General features: G+C 41.8%; 1 protein-coding gene across 2 annotated transcripts in view; it reads right to left on the bottom strand.

Moving 5' to 3' along the window:
* Positions 1-1,799: 1,799 nt before the first annotated feature.
* Positions 1,800-21,687, bottom strand: part of LOC149869216 (chloride channel protein C-like) — a 127,461-nt gene continuing 107,573 nt past the window's right edge. Inside the window, exons 14-16 of one of the 2 annotated variants that reach the window (XM_090039942.1) lie at positions 8,274-8,370; positions 5,869-5,964; positions 1,800-2,476 (exon numbers count right to left, since the gene is read on the bottom strand). In XM_090039942.1, coding sequence (XP_089896068.1) covers positions 2,258-2,476; positions 5,869-5,964; positions 8,274-8,370 — 412 coding nt within the window. In that variant the 3' untranslated portion in view covers positions 1,800-2,257. The remainder of the gene's footprint in view (positions 2,477-5,868; positions 5,965-8,273; positions 8,371-21,687) is intronic. The other variant, XM_090039943.1, reaches the window with a different exon arrangement.

Here is a 21,687-nt window from a genome sequence, read left to right as displayed (position 1 = left end):
GGGTCATAAGACGCTATCATAACAACTCAACTATGACCTCTCTCCAATCATTTGTATTCTGCAACAGAGTAAAGAAGATGTGTTGTTCTCTCTCCTGTCAACCAGTTAAGTTATCTATCCATGTTTTCCTCAATCAGCATTTTCTCCTTCCATTCACTCTCTCTTGAACTACTGTGTAAGCCAAATTAGGATCTCTCATAATGTGGCCAAAGTAACACAGTTTTCGTGTTTTAACAATGGAGGTTTTCTTGTTCTCTAACAACAGCTATGATCTTGTATCTCATTGACTGATTTGTCTTATGAGCTGCAGGCTATATCTAAGTCATCTATGGCTCAGATGGGCTCACAGGCTTGTTTCTGCCTTTTAACATCTGCCGTCAACATTAAGTTAGCTTTCACATGTTTATAGCACTATTGACATACTATTAGCACTGTTACAAAATTAGAGCTACTTTATCAATGGCACAAAAGCAGTTATTATAATAATCACAATCATCATTTCTATTTCTACAGTACATTTAGTATGTAATTCACAAAACCCTTTCACAGTTACTGTCCCAATTTCAAAATGGATTAATCAAGGCACAGAGAAATTGTTCAATTGAGTCAGTAACAGAGATGGGACCCAAATCCAAGCCCAATGCTCAGTTCAGTAGATCATGGCTTTAGTTAATATGAGGATCTAAAATGCAAGCAGTGGAAAGATGAAGAGGAATTATATCATTGCAGTGGGCAAGCAGTGACCAAATCCTGTTAGGATAACAATGGATACATCAGAAACTAAAAAATTCATTCACCAGCTGGAGCAAGGGTTAACAAACCTATAACAAACATAATCCAGATATGGGACTAACTTTCAATTTAAGAAAGACAATGAAATTCTCATACCCAGACTCTCAACATCAGCTTTTTAGGGACATTCAAAAAGGAAACCAAATTAGAGTTGCTGACCAGTACACAAAGATCCATGAACCATGGGAATGAGCATATCCCTAAACCTTCCCCTGAGAAAGATTTTCCATCCCTCAAGTAGCTGATGAAAATGTCAACAATGACAGTGACTATGTCAGTACTCAAAGTCACTGAGGGTGCGTCCAGACAAGCGCACGTGTGGTCTGCTGAGCCTCAGAGCTGTTTGAGGCACCGCAGACTGGATGCAGCACACATGCAACCATTTGCTGCACTGCTCATTAGCAGCATGGTGCCAAAATTTGACACCAAGAGATTCTGGTGTCAAATTGGATCCTGGATCCAGACTCCGTGTGGCTGAATCGGCGACACTATTGCCCCAGGAGGCCCTCAGGACCCCAGGTAAGGCTGGTGGGACCAGCACAGGTGGGACAATTTTCCCACCAGGGACAATTTGGCATGCTCCATGTTCACATGCTGGGGCATATACTGTGGCACAAAGCAGAGGCACAAACATGTGCCACTGCTATTCATGCCATGGCAAATGCACGCCCCCTGCACGTAAGGACATGCCCTAAGCCTTTACAATTCAATAGGTGGTTAAAAATCTACAGGTCCCCTGCTGCCTACCAGTTAGACGCTCTACAAGATACTCTCTCTCTTACCTCATTTACTTCACTGGTTTTAAAGCATTATATATTCTCTAAAGTGCTAGAAAAGTAATAATAAAGAGAGAAGTTACACAGGAAAAAATAAAAGAAAATCCAATTAATTTAGCAGGAAGCAAAAAGCTTTAAGACCCAAGTATCATAGAGCCCCTTTCAGATTTCTGGCAAGTTTTAACAACCAATAAACAATGTTTAGTTTTCATTCATTATAAACAACAGTAATCATGGTGAATTACAAGTTTTAATATGCAGTTCTGTGGGAAATTGTTACGCAGCAGAACAAAATGTGAACCATGTACCATTTGAAACCAAGTAACAAAGAAGAAATAAGGCCATCTTCTATATTGTGTTCTGAGAACCTTTCCAAATAAGCTGTAATATACAAAATAACTACATCCAAAATTTATTAAGCTACTTCACTATTAAGTAAATTTATTCTGTGTCTTGCGTTCTCTGACTTTCACAGCAAATTTAATTATTCCAGGCGGGCGTAAAGAAAGAGAATCTGTTCTAATAGCTACAAACATGGAAAGAAATGTAGTCAAGAGCAGAGCTCTTCAAAGACAGGTGAATATATGGGATACCTCCTCCCCTCTCTATCTATACGTGAAAGGAAATCAAAGTGGAAAACTTAAGAAACACCACTATCGTGGGTTGTTCTCTTTCCCTAACTCTAACAACTACTCATCCAAGTCAAGTCTTTGTGATGCCAGCTGGAGGCCTAACCTCTCCTCCAGCTGGAAAGGCATCAGATCTTTCCTGGTGATTATCCCAACAACTCGGTTCTGGAGGTCAACAACTGTCAGGTGGCGAAGCCCTAGGGTCCGAAAAATGATGTATGTCCGCTGCAGCGAGAAATGAGCCTGAACTGACACCGCTGATTTGTTTATGTATGGCTCCTACAAGAGAGAGAGAGGAAGTGGGTTAGAGAAGAAAAGAAGTGTGCATCCCAGTCACAGCAGGTTTTCTGAAGCTGGGGTCAGCAGGAGAGGTGATGAGAATACTACACTTTATTTCTTTTTCTCAATTGTACCTCAAACTGTAAAAACTCCACAGTAATGAACCTTCTCTTTTCTGCTAAGCAATCAAGTTCACCCTAAATAAGCTATTATGACTGGAATATACCCAAATTTCACAGGCTGGAACAGCAAAGCTGAGTTTCATTGATACTATCCGAGTTACTATTTGGAAATAGGACCACATATTTATTAAGTCTAAGTTGTTTTATAGCCACTATCTCATTACACAACCATTTATGACATCCTGTAATGTTTTGCAGTACATGCTTTTAGGGGGGAAAAAAAAATCAGGTAATGTAGAAATATATACTGCAAGGGAGAGAACCAAGAAAACAAATCACAAGGCTCTGAAAGCAAAGAGTCTACCAGCTATTGAACTCTCATCATCACAGACTATATTCTCAGGCATTTACAAGCTAGATGTGAACACAGCTAAAGTCAATCCCATTGTTTATCCAAGTGTTGTTTTGGATTTTACATTGTTGTTAACCAAGTTACTACTTCTTGTGTATGCCTTCAAATGTTTCTACTTTTTGCCTAATTATACAGCCTCTTACTTATCTCTTGAATCAAATTCTGTTTCTTCATGCAAAAATGCATGCTTCATACTAAAGTGCCAGGAAAATCAATGTATAATGCCCATAACCAGCTGAAATCAGAGTAGCTGGTAGTCTCCTCTAGGGATATTTTTGGATAACAGATGAGTTGCAATCAAGTGGCAGGGCATGGTTAGACATCTTTACAAAAATATATTGAAAAGGAAAAAACAAGGTAATGTGGGATTTATAACAAGGTGCAGATTAGACTTTTCTGCACCAGTGATACCCAAAGCAGAATACACTGACACCAGAAAAGCTTTATAATTGTATCAAGGAGGCCTTGAGAGTTTCCTGTTCTAGATCAGTGTACCTCATAACCGCTCTGACCACATGTTAACACCAGCCATTTCTGGGATTTGTTGCCATCTGACAAAATAAGGTTATAATCTTTTCCAATCTTCACAGCCTCCTCCACATAAGAAACTAAGTGTGTTTGTTTATGCATATGGGATTCAAAGGAAAATGCTGTTTTCAGGTACTCAAACCTTATCAAACAAACATTGTTTGAACTACTAGGTTAATCAGCATGGTGTCTCTGCATTTTGTGCATCTCATCTATTTTGGATTATTTCACACCATTGGCATCAAAAGTTTGCCGATGAGAAATACAAAGGTGTAGTTGAGAGTACCAGAGTAACATTAAATGGTCATTTTTATAGCAAAACTTTAACAGAAGGGTGGCTTAAAAGTTTTGCATGAGGGCCCCTATTGCTTAACATATGTATTAGTGATCTGGAAAGAAAGTATGACTACTGAGGCTGCAAAATTTGCAGTTATTACGAAGTTATCTAGGTTAGTTAAAATCAGAGAGACCTACACCTACACAAGCTAAGTGAATAGATAACATACTAGAAACTGAAATTCAGTGTTTGTACGTAGAAAGTAATGCATATTGGCAGGAAAAATTTAAAATCACTCATATACATAGCTGGGTTCTAAGTTAACTTTTTTAACTTAAGATAATGACCTGCAGACAGTTCAGTGAAGACATCTGTTTAATGTGCAGCTGCAATCAAAAAAGCAAGAAGTCAGGATCCATAAAGAATGGACTAAGAATAATGTAAAGAGCATTATAATGCTTTTATGTAAACCAATGGTATGGCTTCATGCAGAACGCCATATGTAGTACTAGTCATTCTAATCTCAAAGTACATTGATGAAATAAAGGGAGCTCAGAAGAAAGTAGCAAGAATGATCAGGGGCTTGAAAGAACACCCAGACAGCAATCAAAGAAGTTGAGATTGTTTACCTAAGGAGAAGAAATGGAGATTTGATAAAAATATATAAAGCAATTAATAGCTTAGAGAATGCAAGTCAGGAACTTCGGCTCTTCTTGTCCTGCAACACAAGACCGAGGGGGTGTTCACAGAAATTTAAAGGTGATATATTCAGAATGAAACACTTTTTCTACATAGCATGTAATTAAATTGTGCAGTTCATTACTACAGGATGTCATTGAGATCAAGACCCTAACAAGAACTTTAAAAAAAGGGTATTGAGCATTTCTTAGAGATACCAAAAAATGTCCAGGATTGTCATAACTAATGATGATAAAAATATTGGAAGGGATATTACACTTGTACTTCAGGGCTTAAATCAGTCTCTCATATTGTTAGAAATTAATACTAATACTGGGGCAATACTGCAACTAGGAGGTCACTGCAGTCTCCTGAATAGAGCACTGGGACTTAGACTCATCATGATGTCTGGGTTTCTATACCAGCTCTGCTGTCAATACATCATTTTGACTTGGAGCAAATCCTGTCCCTCCATGTGCCGCAGTGCCCCTCTCTGGCAGCAAGAATGATGAAACTGTGGTAGGCACTGCAAACTACACTACCATAGGGAACTTGTGTTCTCTGAACTGTTGGGTTCTGGCCAACCGTCAGAGACAGGCTGTCAAATTAGATGGCCATTGAATTGGATCAGCAGTAAGTATTCCTATCACCATCATACCCACATGGTGAACTTCAGCAGAGTTCATTTGTTTTTTAAACAAATACCCCCTAAATATGCTCCTTCTTATTAACATCTCCCTCTGTTGTAATGAGGCAGGGCCTGGCTTTGGCTTGGCTTTATGTCATGTTATGTCATGTCATGCCATGCCATATTATTTTATTTTATTTATTTCAGGCCTTGCAATGTACACCAAACACATTGCTGCTTCTGGTCATGGTATTATTGTATAGTATTTAGGACATATATGTGGTCATGTCATAGCAGAAAAAAGAGAAGAGAAAGAACTTTATTTATGCATTGATGTATAGGGACTGTACAGTAAGAGAGACTGAAAACTCAAAAGCATTGCTTTATGTTTGCTTTAGAGTTCTATAGGAGCCAAATAATGACATTTAAATGATCTATTCCATTAACATTGTATCATCCTGTCAATCTGGAATGTATTTTAATCAAAATCCCCCTTGAAATGGTCTTCTTTGTTGTATTTTCTTGTTGGCTCATTTTATCAACATCTGTTATGTTTATACAATATGAATTAAAACTTTGGAATGCTGTTTGTACTCAGCTACTTTTGTTGAGAGTGTAGCGTCCTAGGATTGGCAGTGTTTATGTAAATCAGTGCGGCTGACACAGCCATCATAAACAATGAGAAAATATAACAAACACATTGTTCGTGGAGGAAATGTTTGTTTTTAGAGTTGGCTTCACCCTTACCAGATTGATGAAGAGTCGCTGATACCGAGGATCTGCACTGTAGTGATTCAGCAGCATGGTTGTCCGGGGTGGATCAGGCAACTTCTCCACTGTTATCTGGAATAGCCAAGAATCTATTTCCCCTTCTCTGTGCAGTATACTGAACTGAATGCTTCCAAACCTTTTTCTTTCAATTGTAAGAGCTTGGCTATGCTTAAAGGGAGTTAGCCTATTGATTGAGCTATCCTAGAAAGCACCTTAAAGCAGACATGACTTAAGATTTCTTTTTCTAGTACAGCTTAAACCAGACCCCCAAATGACAGAAAGAGCTTCTTTCTTTTATGACTGTCTCTATATCAGAGCCTAATCCATCATAGATATGTTGACTTGGGGAGGTGATTTTTTCACGGCCTCTAACCAACAACATTATGCCAGAAAAATATATTAAGCACAGACAAAGCCTCAATAACACGACAGGTTTTCAGCAGCCTCCTTAAATGCTGCTCAAAATTCTTCTACTGAGATCTATTTCTATGCCGCAGTTTCACATTATTTTACCAATTTTGCACTCGGGTCCTTTTTTTAATATGTAACCCTGCTTATGTTCTACATATTTGACTGATTGGTCAATGGTACAATGGTAACTCTGTGTATTCTATCTGCATACCTTCATTACTATGCATATTTGAGGGGCTGTTTGCACCTGTTTTCACTGTTTGCAGGCTTGGATTATACTGTTTAAGGTTAAAGTGTACAATTGTAAAGAGCAGGTGGATCACATTTTACATCCACTAGTCCTCCTTTCCAAATGTGTGAAGTTTGTAGGCACATAAATATAACACAAAGTTATACAATGGTCATTGACAGATCAACCCTTACTGTGATCTATGCAACTGGGAGGAACAGAGAGATTCTAGGCAGAAATCAATCCTTAGATAGCTTCACTCAAGTCCTCAAAATAAAAGTACTTCTGAGCACAAGACTATACTGGGTTTAGCTGAAAGCCTAAGACTCACTATAGCTGAAAGAGCTGAAAAAATCCTTGAACCTACCACTAACATAGAGCAGAGTTTAAAAGAGCTTGGGCTGCATAACAACCAAAAAAGGTCGGGAGGATCAGCAGAAACTACCTGGCAGCAGAATGGTAGACACCCACACCATTATACAGGAGCAGTGAAGACCCCTGGATGTGGTGGCCAGAGAAGCGCATTTCAGCATCCCACCATAGCAGCATGTCTACATGAGTCGCTTCCCACTAGGTGCATCTATATGAGACACTTTACTGCACAGCAGACTAATTTGCTGTGCAGTAAAGCATCACTGTCTACATGTGTGCAGCAATTTGGGTGCAGTAGACTAATTTACTGCACTGCTGGATAGTCCCATCAGGTACAAGTGGTATCCAGCAGCAGAGTAAGCTTTTGTACTTAAATGCACATTTAGATGGTGACATCAGGATTTATTTAGTCCAGCTCATATTCAGTCACATTAACTGCTTGTGTAGATGTGCTCAGCATGGTGTAAGTAGTGCAGCCCCCACAGCAAAGCAGAAACCCCTGGCAGCAAGGGGCAGCAGTGCCTCCAGGGTAGGCTTCCCCAACCAGCACTTGCTGTTTTGGCTGGAGTAGCTGGTAGATCTCCCAGATGGTAGCGAGACTCCCTTCCCAACTGACTGAGTTAGGGCCCCTGGATTGGTTTGCTAGTTACTGTGACTGTGTTCTGCTTTAAGCTTTAGTTCAGGGTTAATAGTTCTAAGTTTTTCCTTAAGGTACATTCCTGCTTCCTTTTTTCCATTGTAATAGGCCAGGTGTTAATTTAACTTTTGCTTGGTGCATGGGGTAGTTTGTTTACATAGACCACTCTATTAAAATGTATTTTCCCAGGTTTCTTGGGAGGGGGCACGAGCTAAATTTAAAAGGTTAGTATAAAAGAACTAAATCTGAACCCAGCCCTTGTTAGTGCTGTCCAGTGCCTGGCAGAAGGATTACATGCATTTACTGATGCTTAGTTCTTCTACAATTTTTTTTCACCTTCATAGTGTTCTTAGAAACCTTAAACAAACATTATAGTTGACAAAGGTGTTAGCATGCACAAACTAAGTATTATTATACCCATTGTTTCTGATCAGAAATCAAAGTAAAGCATTGGAACTGTAGACTTAAACCTGTGTAAGAGCCAAGATTAAAATACACACATTCCTTGCCTCCAGTTTTGTGCACCTCCTGGATGCTGGGCTGCTCCAGAGCTGCTGTACTTTATGGTAGCCTCACTTGACACTTCTGCACTGTCCTTTTTTATATTATGTTGTTTTAGTACTTACATAACAACACGCATTAATGACTGTTTTAAGTCACAATGCTCCCTCCCTGGACACACAACCTAAACATCAACTAAACAAGGGGAGAAAAAAAAAAAAAAAAGATTACCTTTTGGTAGGAGAGAAGTAGATCACAGGAAAAAGTGTCCTCATTAGTCTCAGTTTCAAAGATGGGTTCATTTTCCAGCAGCATGCACAGCTCTAACCTATTATCAGGGCCAAGCATAAAGATTCCAAATAACATATGCCTAGAAACCAGTCCCTGACAATCATAAAACATGACTGAGGTCTGTAATATAAGCAAGGCAATACAGCATACATAATATATAAGATTTGTTTTTCTAGATTTTCATGATCAACAGCAAAAATTCTCCTCCTGTTGGTTAAGATTGATTAACTGGGGTTTAGGTTCCAGAAACCTCCAAAATTACTTTTTCTAAAAACAGATTTATGCATGCCATTATATGAATGTGATCTGAATGATCAAATTCTTGGTAGGAGCAGGCTATAGAGTCTGTCTAGTTCAGTGGTTCTCAACCTTTTCAAGAACAGGGCACCCCTCCACCACAAGAGAACCACTGCTAGTACTGCCTCAGCTTACTTCAGTGCTTATCAGAGAGGTTCCACTACCTCCAGATAAAAATTACTCTGCAACTGTTAAACAGCCAGCCTGGAAGAGCTATGGCATGTGCACATATTTCTCCTACATTAGGGCTGTGATCAGCATAAAGCAGGCAAAAGCTGCCCTGTGCTGTGTAGCCCCTCCTGTTCTGGTCCCATCGATGCTTCTCCTGGAAAGAGAGGTGGGCAGGTAGGACTGCCAAACTGCAAAAGCAATTGCAACCCAGCTCCTGCCTACTTTAGGCTGATCACAGCTCTAATGCAGCAGGAATCCGTGCAGGGCAGTATACCTGGCTGCTACTTCAGCTGCAGCACGTGTTGTGGCACCCCTGAGGGGGACACACGGCACCCTAATTGAAAGGTTTAGTTTGTTCATAACTGCAATTACAAATGGAATCAAGGTTTTTCCTATTTGTTTATTGAGATTTGTTAAAACTAATTCCACATACTGAAGCATGAGAACAATGTCTGCAAAATTCTTGTAACATTTTAAATAAATTGTGAAACAATGTTCAGTGATTTCAACAGGACTGTACTTCACTCAAGAGCTGCATAAGATGCACATACCTTTGCTATTTTGTTAAATTTCATTGCCTTTTCACCACGATGTCTATAAAAAACTTGACAAGTAGATGAATATCATGCTCAAACAACTAACCTACTGTGCAAATCATGTCTCACTATTTTCTTATACTCCCAACTTCTCTATAGCCATCTGTTGCTTCTTGACTTTGACTATGAACAATTTGGGGCAGGGACAATAATAAAACAGTCATTGCAACCTGACCACCTGAAACTTTCAGGTGTGTACCCTGACCATGAGGCTAAAAAATTACTGCCATTCCCAGCAGAGTCCTCAGCACGCAGCTAATGAGTGTGCAAGATAATGCATAGGATTGAATATGGAGACAAAAGCTCAGACCCCTTCAGTCCACAGCCAGAAAACAGTGGAGACACTGTCATCGTTACTGAGAGGCCCTACTGAATGATACAAAGTGAAGACTGGTAGGTTTCCAAGGAAAAGAAGGAACATTCAACTGTCCTCAGCCAAGAGAAGGGTCTTTCAATATGCCTCTGAGAGTGGGAGACAAATTTTGGAAGGCTGAGGAAAGGGAAAGAATCCTCAAGTTTCCATGGCCTTCTATTATGGGGAGAAATTATGTCAATAATCCCCATGGTTTCTTTCATTTTGGGCTCAGTAATCTAAACAATTTATAAAATGGGGAAAAAAATCATTTCTCAGTAAAACAAAACTATTAGGACAATGACCAAACATATTTAATCACTTTGAAAATAAAGAATACGTATAATAATAATTTTTCCTCTGACCTCAAGGACTTCTTATACATTGAAGAAAATGTGCATCTCCCACAGTACATCTAGGGATGTGACCAGCTCACTGGCTTTGGTTATGTGGAAAAAAAATTAAACGGGAATTTATGCTTTAGGCAATAGATTTTCTGTAACTATAAATTTGCTAGGTTTAACATGTGTTCAGGTTGCCTTTGGTGCTTTCCTGTCAACAGCATATCCAGCAGGTATGTTTCTTGGTCTGGTTACCGATCAAGACATAGCAAAAGCTTTAAGTATTACAAAAACAAACAAACAAAAAACCTTTTTTCATTAAGATACGAGTGTTTGTATCAATAAATAGTAGAATAATTTCTCATCATGGTATAAAAGTTAGCTACAGTTTCACTGGTTTCTTTTTATTTCTTCAGTATTTCCTCAAACACAACACACAGGATTTTGCCACTCATCCAAGGGTCTCAAAGGGTTTTAGAGTTATTAAGCACCCCTATAACTGGGGAAATATATGACGTTTTCATAGAAGGGGTACAGAGAAATGAAATAACTTGCTCACGGTCACACAGGAAATCAGTAGCAGAACCTGGAATACAACACAGGATCCTCGATTCCTAGTCAGCTGTACCCACCATTAAAAATACCATGTTTTCTCACATAAAACATGCAGCATTTTCTAACAAAACAGCGCTGGAAATTGAAGTGTGCATTATATGCAAGAAATGTGGTGAAAGTAGTTTGTGCCACTAACTGAGCAAAAACAAATGTAAAGTCAGCATTGATCCACAGGGAGGAGAACAACAAATAGGCTCAGCTCTTTAGCTGCTGCTACACAGTTACTTACTACAAGGAAAGATCTTTTTTTCTTCATTCTGCTTTTCAAAAAATAAGGTGCATATTTTACACATTGTATGTGAGAAAATATGGTATTTCCAATCAAAGATAAATAAGTGACTAAAATACAGGTAAGAATAACTTAGAATAATGTTAAACTATTCATTCTCCATCACAATTGAACTCTAGCTTTGCCTTTCATATAATTGTTTTATGTTTATAACAGAAGAATGAGGTAGCCCTCAGACATACCTGTTTTTGGCACTTGCCTGTCTGCAAACAATGGTTCCTAAAGAAAAGACAAGCATTTCTATGCTGGTATCCAAGGGCATTTATACACATGCTCTGGGAGTGGGCAGGGGGCAATTTAATTAAGAGTGGCTCCAAGAGCATCTTGTGTATCAAATGAGCTTTAGATAAAGTGCCCCCACCGCTATTTTGAAGCACAGGGACACTGATACATGAGAAGCAGGCAGATTAATCAAGTCTGCTTTGATGCGCTGGAATTACAGCATGGCCAGTACTGAAGTTCAGTCATGGAGTATGTCTCCCCTTCATTGCTATTCTCAGAGTTTTACAATGATATACCATTTTCATCACAATTCAAAATCTTTTTAAGGGTAAGAATAAAATATAGGCTCTGCCCCTAGATGTTCATTTGCAACTCCCAAGGGAATCATTTCATAAATTGATGAAATGCAGCTGCCTTCAAGGTGTAAAAACTGTATGGATGATCACTGGGCCAAGATTAAATTCAGAGACCTTATCTTAACATCTATATGTAAATGGAAGCCAGGTGCAAAAGTCTGATCCCTACTGATACCTTTCCAAAGTCTGTGTGTTCAGATCCAGGATACAGTTTGGGCCTGCTTCTGAGCCAGATCTTTGTGTTTTCCATTTTAACAACATGGGCTGGGAAGAAAAAGTAGGAGGCATTTACCATGAGCTGAAAAAACAGAAACATTTGCTCATCACCAGTGGTTCGTTGACTGGTTTTGGCAGCCTGCAATTTGTTCAGCAGTGTTCTTAACTAAACCCAGTGGGGAGTCACTTAACAGGGCTTTGGGAAGTGAGAGAGAAATTTAGCTAGTCAAAAAAGACACATGAAAACACAATGAAGGAAATTGTTGGAACATTTCTGATAAGATTCCAAACCTATTAAAACTGGCCCTGTTCAAGAGAAAAATTAGTGTACATTATTTCACTTGGATTTCCAGAAGTCATGCTTCAGAGGTATAACAACATCACTCTTTGATGTTACAATACAACATTCTTCCTATCACATCATCAAGCCTAAGAAAGAGCAGACCAAACATGTTTCTTGCACTATTTTTTGGACTTAACAGGAAATGCTAGGATTCAAAGTTGGACTCTGTGATTGTTCATTTATTTTTTATTTATTTAAAAAGGAAGAAAACCCTTAAGTCATGTTTCTCATTTCAAAGGATACCCTGGCAAGGCACTGCAATAGTTTCTATATACTGTATCTGTTACAAAACATGTGTCATGAAGACACACCTAATTAAGATAACAAATTATTATCCCAATATCCACATGACACATTTAGCATGGTAGTCAGGAATGAAAAGTATGTGACCACTTAGAATGTGTCAGTATTTTCTTGTCAGAAAAAGCCTGTTATCTGAGGAAACTTCAAACTCTGTACACTGGGAAACAGCATAAAAGGAGCAAAAGTTCCAAGTAGTTACTATTAGAATGTAGATTTGGCAATGATGTTGTAGACAAAAGTCACTGAGAGCATGATTCTTCCTAGCTGAATGCACAGGATAACTACACAGTTTACTAAGAAAATCAGAGAGTACTGATTTTAGCTTATTGACAAAACTAAGTTGGAAAGCCTTCTCTTCATACCTGCATCTTTGTGCAGTATATATCTGAATAGTATTGCCTATATCTGACTTGAAAGAGAGCAGAGACGAATGATTGTTTGTGGCAAGGCACCGGGGTGCCTGCCACTTATGGAGTCAGGCAGGCCTGCAAAGCCTGTGGCAGGTGCAGCCAGGCCTAATCCGGGAGTCAGGAGACTCAGGGGCTGGCAGGCAACGCTGATTAGGAGAGCTGCGTGACTGCCCAGAGTCTGCCTGACTTAAGAAGAGCTGGGCTGGGTTAAATTCAGAGACCTTATCTTAACATCTATATGTAAATGGAAGCCAAGCTAGGAGAGCAAGATGGCCGAAACATCTAGGAGCAACACCTACCAGCCAGAAGACAGCAAGCTTGGGGACCATCTGAACATCCCAGAGATTTAAGGTAGCAACTACTGGGGAGGAGGAAGTTCCTTAGGACCTAGGTGGGGTCCACAGCCTAGGATAATAGGGTTGAGAGGGTAGAAATTTGGAGAGACCCAGGCTAGTCTGTAAGAAAGAGGCCCCAGGGTCATCTGGCCAGAAAGGGACCAAGTGGGCCCAGAGAGGGGGGCCAGAGAAGCTGAGATTCAGCTCAATGCCAGAGTGTACCCAGGGAGCAGGGCTGACCATCTCAGTGGGGCTTTGAACCCTGTGGGGAGCAGGGGAGTTAGCTGAAGGGGCCTGAGAGGGAGGACCCATGACTGAGGTGGCTGACAGCCAATTCACTGATTCCAAGGACCTCAACTGGCCTATGCTGGGGGCCAGGGCCCAGGAGAGGACCAAAGGGTACAAACCCACCATGAGGGGTGGCCAATGCTGTGGAGGGCCTGGCTCTCCAACTGGCCTACTAGTGGGGCCAGGGCCTCAGGGAGACCAGAGATTTCGCCAGAGAGAGACCACAGCTGAGAGGTGGAGTCAGGTTCAGAGAACCCAACAGCCACCAGCCCAGGAGATGGGGCGGAACCTCTAAGAGAAGCCCACAAGAGAAGGTAGAGAGACCAGGTAGGCCTATTTGGTCCTGGGTAAGACGTCAAACTGCAGCCTACAGGAGGTGGATAGTGTGGTGGGGCTGCCTGTGGCAGGGCCACCTCCATGAAGTGCCATGCCTACACCCCAAAGGTGAGGATGGGGCATCGGAAAGCCTCGGCCCCCACTCCATTGTGAGTTACCCTGTGGAAGGGAAGATCTAGGCAATCACTCCTCAACAGAAAAGTGCTAGACAAGAAAGATCAGATGGACCACAGAGGTCCCTAGAAGACCTGAGCAGGACTGAACCAGGTCTGAGTAGAGCTGAGAAGGTTTAAGAGGAGTGGAGAGGCCTGAGAGAGTTGAAAGGCCCAAGGAGAACTGAGAGGCCTGCACTGACCTAGGAAGCCTGAACCGAGTTGAGAGGCCTAAGACAAGTAGAGAGGCCTGAACTAACGAGTAGGGCCCAGTTAGGGGCACAAGTCATAAGGAGTCCCAGTTGGGGGCACAGACAGGATAAAACAAGAGAATACATCCCAGTTAGGGGCATGAATCGGATATGACTAGTAGGATGCCATCTATAAGGCATAGGACACACTGTAGGGGAGGCATAGAACCATGTGATTGACCTGGAAAGCTAAGACCACAAGTCAATGGCCACCTTAGTAAGATCAGGACAGCCTCCCACAGTCTACATATTTCCATTAACAACAAGGCATGGCAGATGAATGCAGGATGGTCTGCCCCTAGAACAAGGTGGTATAAATTTGTTTTTTTGGGTGCCTTAGCACCGCCCTGCCATTGTTGTGTAAGAGTGAATGCAAAGATCCCTCCATATTCAAAAAGAATGTTTTTCTGTTGCATCTTCACTAGTATGACTCAAAGGCCAATGAACCCCAATATATAGGTTCTCCATAGTGATTTTATTAGGATTTAAAAACGGAAAGAGATTTCAGAGCAAGGTGGTGAAACACCCCTCCTTGGTCAACAGTTGGTTTGATCACCTCACCCAGTACACCAAAGGGAAGATCTTCAGTTCATGTAAACTGCCAAGGCTTCACTGAAATCAGCAGTGAAACAGACAACCCACTCTACATGGGGATCTATCATTCACATACCTTCAACACATACAGAAGTCAGTAATAATCATCAGGAGCAGTCAGCACTTCAGACTGGGACATTACTCTGCTTCTCCAAAAAAGTTCTAACATGCATTGCATTCACAAAAGAATAACATTGGAAAGATTTACAAAAATAAAGAAAGAGGGGGATAGTCTTTTTGGGCATGTCCACACATGCAAGAATGTGTGCTTGCAGCAGGTCAAATAGAAGCGGTGCAAATTTGAGCCAGGGCTTTTTGCCTCAGTGCACGTGCCCGGGCATGCACTTTGGTGTAGGGCAAATTGTGCCACTTGGGGCAAAATAACCCTGTCTGGCTCCTCCCGGATCTGCAGCCAGGAGGACCAGCATCTGTCCTGGCCCCATCAGTACAAAAAGCTGCCCTGTTAAGTAGCTCAGGGCTACTCACTCTCAGAAGCTTCTGGGCCTCAGCCAATTGGTACCTTGGGCTAGCTGGACTGCTGAAGCAGCCCGGAGGGTTCCCTGTACCATTTACCCACTGGAGCAGTCTAGCAGTGGGGGCTGCTGCCTGGCTGTGACCTGTTCTGCACCTGCCAGACCCAGATGGGGACTGCATAATCAGTAGAGGCATCTGCCCCTCTGGGCCAGCTGCCAGTGGGTTGTGGCTGCAGAGATGGCCTTTGTGCGGCACTACTGCCATGTATGCCCCCTGCCAGGCCATCTGGGAAGCTATCGCCCAGAAGATGTTCCCAGTGTGGTGGCCTGCTTTGAACTTTCAAAGTGCATCCTCCTGGCCACAATTGGCCAGGAGCTCAGCCACCTCCAGCTGGGTCCAAGGTGCCAGCTCTGAACAGGCAGGGTCTTGCCACTGGCCTCCCTAGCAGGAATTCTGGCATTCCCTATTTGAAAACTGAAAAATCCCTGATAAAAAAATCCCAAAGTCACTCTGTAAAATACCCCAAAATCCATCTTCCTCCACAATTAAAACAAAAGACCACCATAGAGAGGCAGAGAGAGAGAGAGAGAGAGAGAGAATGAGAGATACAGAGACAGCAATCAGGCGGGCAATGTTTTTTTGATATATCTACAGTGTTAAAACAATTTAGAAGACTACCAGTGTCTCTATCATCATAATGAAGTAAATTCTAAATACATGTTTCATGAATACATGAATATGTTTTGCTGCCCCCGACAGGGACTACAACCCCTGCCCCCCACAGGGCCTCCTTACGGGGGCTACAGGCCCCCCACAGGGGCCAAATGGCCCCTGCAGCAGCTACCACTCCCCGCTTGCTCCCCCAGCCTCCTGGATTGCTGCTGTGCCTAAACGCATCCCCCACTTGCACTCCCAGCCTGCAATGGCTGCCCCCCCGCCCCAGTCTCTGACACTTAAAAAAAAAAAAAAAGAAAAGAAAAAAAGAAAAAAAGCTGCTACTTACCCTAGGAGCAGGGGCTGGAGCTCTGGGGCCTCCTGGCAGAGCCCCCCCCATGCAGCACAGAGTAGCAGGGGGCATCAGGGCCTGGGTTGGGGCCGCTGGGGCTGTCACCCCACCCCACACTGTGCAGGGGGGCCCCAGTGACCCTGATGGCAGCTGGAACTGCCAGCGAGTACCGGGGTTGATTTTTTGTGGTTTGTTTTTTTTCATTTCCCAGGATGCTGGGGTGAAGGCAGCAGGGATCACAGGGGCTGAGGGAGATGGGGCTAGGTGAAGAAGGTATCGGGGAGGCTGAGAGGGCTGAGAGAGATGGGTCTGGCTGGAGAAGGGATTGGAGACGCTCGGGGGCAGGCAGAGGATGGGGCCGGGTGGGTCAGGGATTGGGGGGGCTGGGGAAGTGGGTGGGGCTGGCAGGCTCCCCTTATGGTTCCCTCCCCCCTTCTCCAGCCCCCACCCTCTTAATTACTGCACTAGAGCCTGGGTCCAGCTCCCTACTGGCACGCTGCCTACCCTCAATGGGCAGGCAGCGTGCTTCAGCACCAGGGCAAGGGCCAACCATAGACACACGTTGGCAGCCAGAGAATCTGTGGAGGACCCAACCTCCGGTTGCCTCAGCCTACCCTGGTTTTTTCCTCTGAAGGGTTTTTTTTTTGACCCCTGCAGGGTCTAAATTTGCAGCGTGAGGAACATTTTCTCATTCCTGCATGTGCCTCTTGCAGCGTCTCAAGGAAGTTTGAGACACTGCAAGAAGCACATGCGGGTTCGTCCGGACACACCCTTTGAGGTAAACAGTGATTTAATTTCTTTTTAACCTAGTTGCTATTATATTTTAAATGGCTTTCCTGGAACTTTGTGAAGTTTTAGAAATAGGTTAGACAAACATTTGTATGGAAGGGTCTGGGTAGGGCTGCTCCTGCTTTGAGCAGAGGGCCAGACTGGATGACTTCTTGAAGTCCCTTCATGACCTACTTTTTATTATTTAAGTTGTGGGAAACTGCTTTTTTGTGAAATAGGAAAATTAATGATGCCATTTGTGAAGGGTAAGAGGGGAGATGGGGACTGAGACCAGGGCACAGTTATAAAGTATATCACATGGCATGTCTACCCTGATCTACTCTGCTTCCATACCATGTTAAGTAAAGATGTCATGATGCACACTCCACACCTACTTACTCTTGTAACACCCAGAAATGAAGCTATTTAGCCACCACAGCAGCTATAAAGATGTACTAAGGAGCCTTACACTGCCACATTTGCAGGATTTGGCAGGCACAGAACAGGAGGAAATAGGCAGGGCATGCGACAGTGACAATCTTGGGCAGAGCTCAGTGCTGTTACAAATTCCCACAAGTCTTGACTTGCAACAACAACAAAAACTCAGGAGAGTCGAATAAATAATTCAAATTGCCAGCAGTTATGCAAACTAGTCAATTCTATAGACTTGGATTGGGAATTTTGTAAAACCATCCAAAAATCTCAGGAAAAGCTGGTTTTACCACCTCAGAGAGAAAGCATTACATGTGGGGTCATTTCTGTCTCTGTCACAGACTTTTCATGTGACCTTGAATAAGACATTTATGCTCTGTACCCCAAAAACATATTTTGAAGTCAAAAATTGAATGCGTGTGACCTTCTCAGCTAGTTATTTATTTACATGGGTGCAAAAATAAGCAAACAAGTAAATGAATGGACATTAGATAGTTCTAGCCTAAAAGGGACAGTGTGGAAAAATGGGAAACACAATGCTTAGTATTTCAGAACTTTCTAAACAGTTTCTTTTGGGCTCAATTCTAGAAACAGGCAAAGGCCCAGGATGAGATTCAATTTTTCTTCCAAGCCAGTTTTCCACCAGCCAGACTTTCAATTCCAGAAGAGTCTACCACATTTATATTACAGAACAAATATGTGATCAGTCTTTCCATGCACACACTAGTTTTCCCCATGCCCATATTTGATTTTGACATTTAACAACAGTCTGCATTTGCCTAAAAGCCACCCACATGCTGCAGCGTGGCCACATACGTTTTTAATTTGGCTCTCTGAATTCAGCATACGTTCTCTGCAACACTCCGGGGCTTTCACTCCAAAGGGCTCTGGAGCAGAAGCCTGCAATACCTGCACCGTTATTTGTCTAATGAAACAGGCTCACTCATTTTGAAGGCATCAAATAATGTTCTGTGTCAGAAGTTTCACACTTAGGACCCAAAATCTGTGTCAAACTCTCTAAACCTACCTCCCTCACTTCCATTCATTGCCCATGAGCCGCAATGTCCTAGAATGTGGACAGCACATAGCAGTGTTGAAGGCTTTGGTAGAAAGCTCTGGACTCAATTTATTTTAATAGGCAACCCACATTAGCAATAGGCTGCTCTTAATGCAATGTTCTAATCTAAGTTAAATGTCAGGTTGCTTTACATTGTATCATTTAACCTTATAAATAAACCAACTAGATTGACCTTTCCAACACAGAAAGCTATGACCTAGTCTACACTATAAAGCACTGCCAGAGTCCAGATCCAAAGCTCCTCTGTGGGTGCAGTACTCTCCTTTTTGCCAGCAGTTACTCCACTTTTACCAGACAAGGTAGGGTTTTTACTGCCACCCAGCACCAGTTGTAGAGATACCCATCTGCCAGCTGCCATGGTCCAATCACAAGCTAGTGCCTTCCCAGGTTGCACTTTTCTGGTGGCACAGGGGCTGACTGCAGCTGTGCAGAACCAAAAAAGTACCTGGGTATGAGTGCACTCTTGCAGCTTGGCAGCGATGACCGCTCAATGCTATGAGAAATGCTGGAAGCTCTGAACAGGGTAAACACAGACAAAGGTCCAGGCTGTGTAAGCAAATGACATCTCCACACTTTGAAGTCAAAATCAAATAATTGCAAAAGCATCTTTATCTGCAGTCAGCTATCTAGCCTACATTTCTAAAAGTAGATTGCAAATCTAATAGCTGCATTTTTTCCTCTCCTGGCTAAATTTAAATTCAATTTTTTTAAACCACAGTCCAAAGAATTTGTCTATTTAACTGTCACCAACTAGATCTATCTAGAAGGACCTTGAGGTGGTGGCGGGAAGACCCTGAATAATCTTCTACTGGGAGAAGAAAAATCATCTATTTCATGAACTTTGTAGCCTTCTGTATCTGATTAACTTGGCAATCCTGTGATCTAAACTTAGCAACCTCTCAGTAGTGTGCCAGAGGGAAAACACTCTCCAGCTAGCTTTCAGAAATATATAAATTATTTCAAAAGGTGCCAGAAGAGAGATATTGGCAATATTAAGGTAAATTTCTCCACCATCAGATTCAAGAATTACTTAATTAGTTCATTATTTTGGGTATGATAACTACTAAGACCTCTACTTTAACATTCCATTTTCTTCCTCAAGGCAAGTGCTTCCTCTCTTCCTGGGAAAAGTAGGGACATCAGCTTATTAAAAGGGTATGTGTGTGCACCTGTGTATATGTATTTGTAGAGGGGAGAGGAGGGTACCATTAAGTCTACCAGGCAAAGAAGATGGAAATGAAGTACGAGAAACTGTACCCAAGGACCTGACATATCTATATTTCATAGCACTCTATCACTTTCCCAGCAGCACGTATGAACATACCATGCCTTGGTTCCACCGAAATACTTGCCACAACACATTCCTGACTAACAATTGTTTCTGTCCACTAGTTAACCAGAGACATGTCATACCTAATAAACGGCCATGAAATATACATATATACAGTACTTTGGATCAATTATTTCCCTGTTAAAGGATGTTACTGTGCAATACAGCTTTAAGTTTTCAACTTTGTCATATTTTCTAAACTATGATCTCTTCCATTTACTTTCAGTTATGTGACATTCCCCTTTACTGGAGTGAAAGCATGCATTAGCTAAACAATGTGGTTTGGATTTAGTGTTCCCATGCATCATCATGAAAATGTTTGTCTCAGCAATAGTGTCATTATTGTTACTGGGAACAGCTGCTCTACCATCTCCCTCAATTGTGGAAAGCAAAGCGTCCCCCTTCTCTTACCAGTTTACAAGCGGGGAAATTAAAACAAGACTGTTAAATTTATGAGTACATAGTGTTCTGTACCTGGCTGCCTTCTACCACAAAGGAAGCAAAAATGTGCAACACAGGAACAGAAAGGAAAAAAATAATGTTGCACAAATAAATGCAATTGGCTCCCTCCACTGGTAGCATTTTTGCCTTCAATATGGTAAGTTATCAGAGGCTCCAGTCCCACATGAAAGGCTTGGACACAATACATTCATACAGGTATAACTGGGCTGTCTGATGGTGTAAAAAAGGAGAAGACATTGCAACAGAGCTTGACATCAGTGTAACCTACTCAATTCTTATGTACAAATAATTGCAGGAAGATGTCAAGATGGACAGCTAGGATTTGATTAACAGAGAAGCATTAACAACTGTTGAAAATCTTAGTATTCACTTAGAGGAAAGCTAAAAAATGCCAAAGGTACCAAAATGAGTTCGGCATCTGAGTTCCATTTTTAAAAAGGAACTGAGGCTCCCAAACAGGTTTTGAAAATGGGAATTGGGCTCTTTTGAAAAACAAAATACCTAAAAAAAAATTACCTAAGAGCTCTTAAAAACTGAGTTGTTTGACATGGGAAAAGAAATTCTACACAAAGAAACAAGGAAAAAAAAAACCCAATTCCATGAAATACATCCCCAAACTCTGCTAAAATATTTGCAACCAAACTGGGGCTTTTGGACAGTTTGACCTTGGATGGAATTTTCTGGCACTGCACCATGTTTTGACTTGCCCAAAGTCTACTAATTTGCATCAACCACAAATGCTGAAGTCTCAGTGAACACCATGGGTGGGAAGTGACAGGTTTTCCTAGGTAAAAAAAGAACACACAAAAATGTGGGAAAGACGCCAGGAATTTCACACTCAGCGCAGAATTGGCAAAAAACCAACATTTTACCAGTTTCTCTTTAGACACAATATATTTTGTACCGTCCTTTATATACTCTGTGTCATTGTGGTTTCTGTATAATTACCTTCTCCCCATCAAACTAAATCAACCTAAAAAAATCCTTCAGTTAAAGATAGACAAACAAAATGGAGAATAATGGGTAACAGCTGTGTAGGTAATGGTGCAAAGGCAAAAAGAGGGATGTGTGCCCCTCAGTGTTACAGCAAATGTATCTACAAAGAAACACATCTTGTAGGTTCAGGGACAAAGAAAATGATTTATGTATTGTGGTCCAGTTCCTGAAAAGGCTACCTTGTGATATCTTCTAGCCAGGAATATCTCTAGGATACAGTTGAAGCATAGTGCAGTCAAGGTCCTATTTAAGCACTATTTTAGGCAGCCCTAAACTGATATAGAGTAGGCAGTACTCCAGACATGAAAATCTTTCCATGCCACTAGCTTCTCCTCATATGG

Source organism: Crocodylus siamensis, chromosome 3 (genome assembly GCF_052110815.1).
Source record: "Crocodylus siamensis isolate JL-2025a chromosome 3, ASM5211081v1, whole genome shotgun sequence".
Lineage (NCBI taxonomy): Eukaryota > Metazoa > Chordata > Crocodylia > Crocodylidae > Crocodylus > Crocodylus siamensis.
This window is presented reverse-complemented; position numbering and strand designations above follow the sequence as displayed.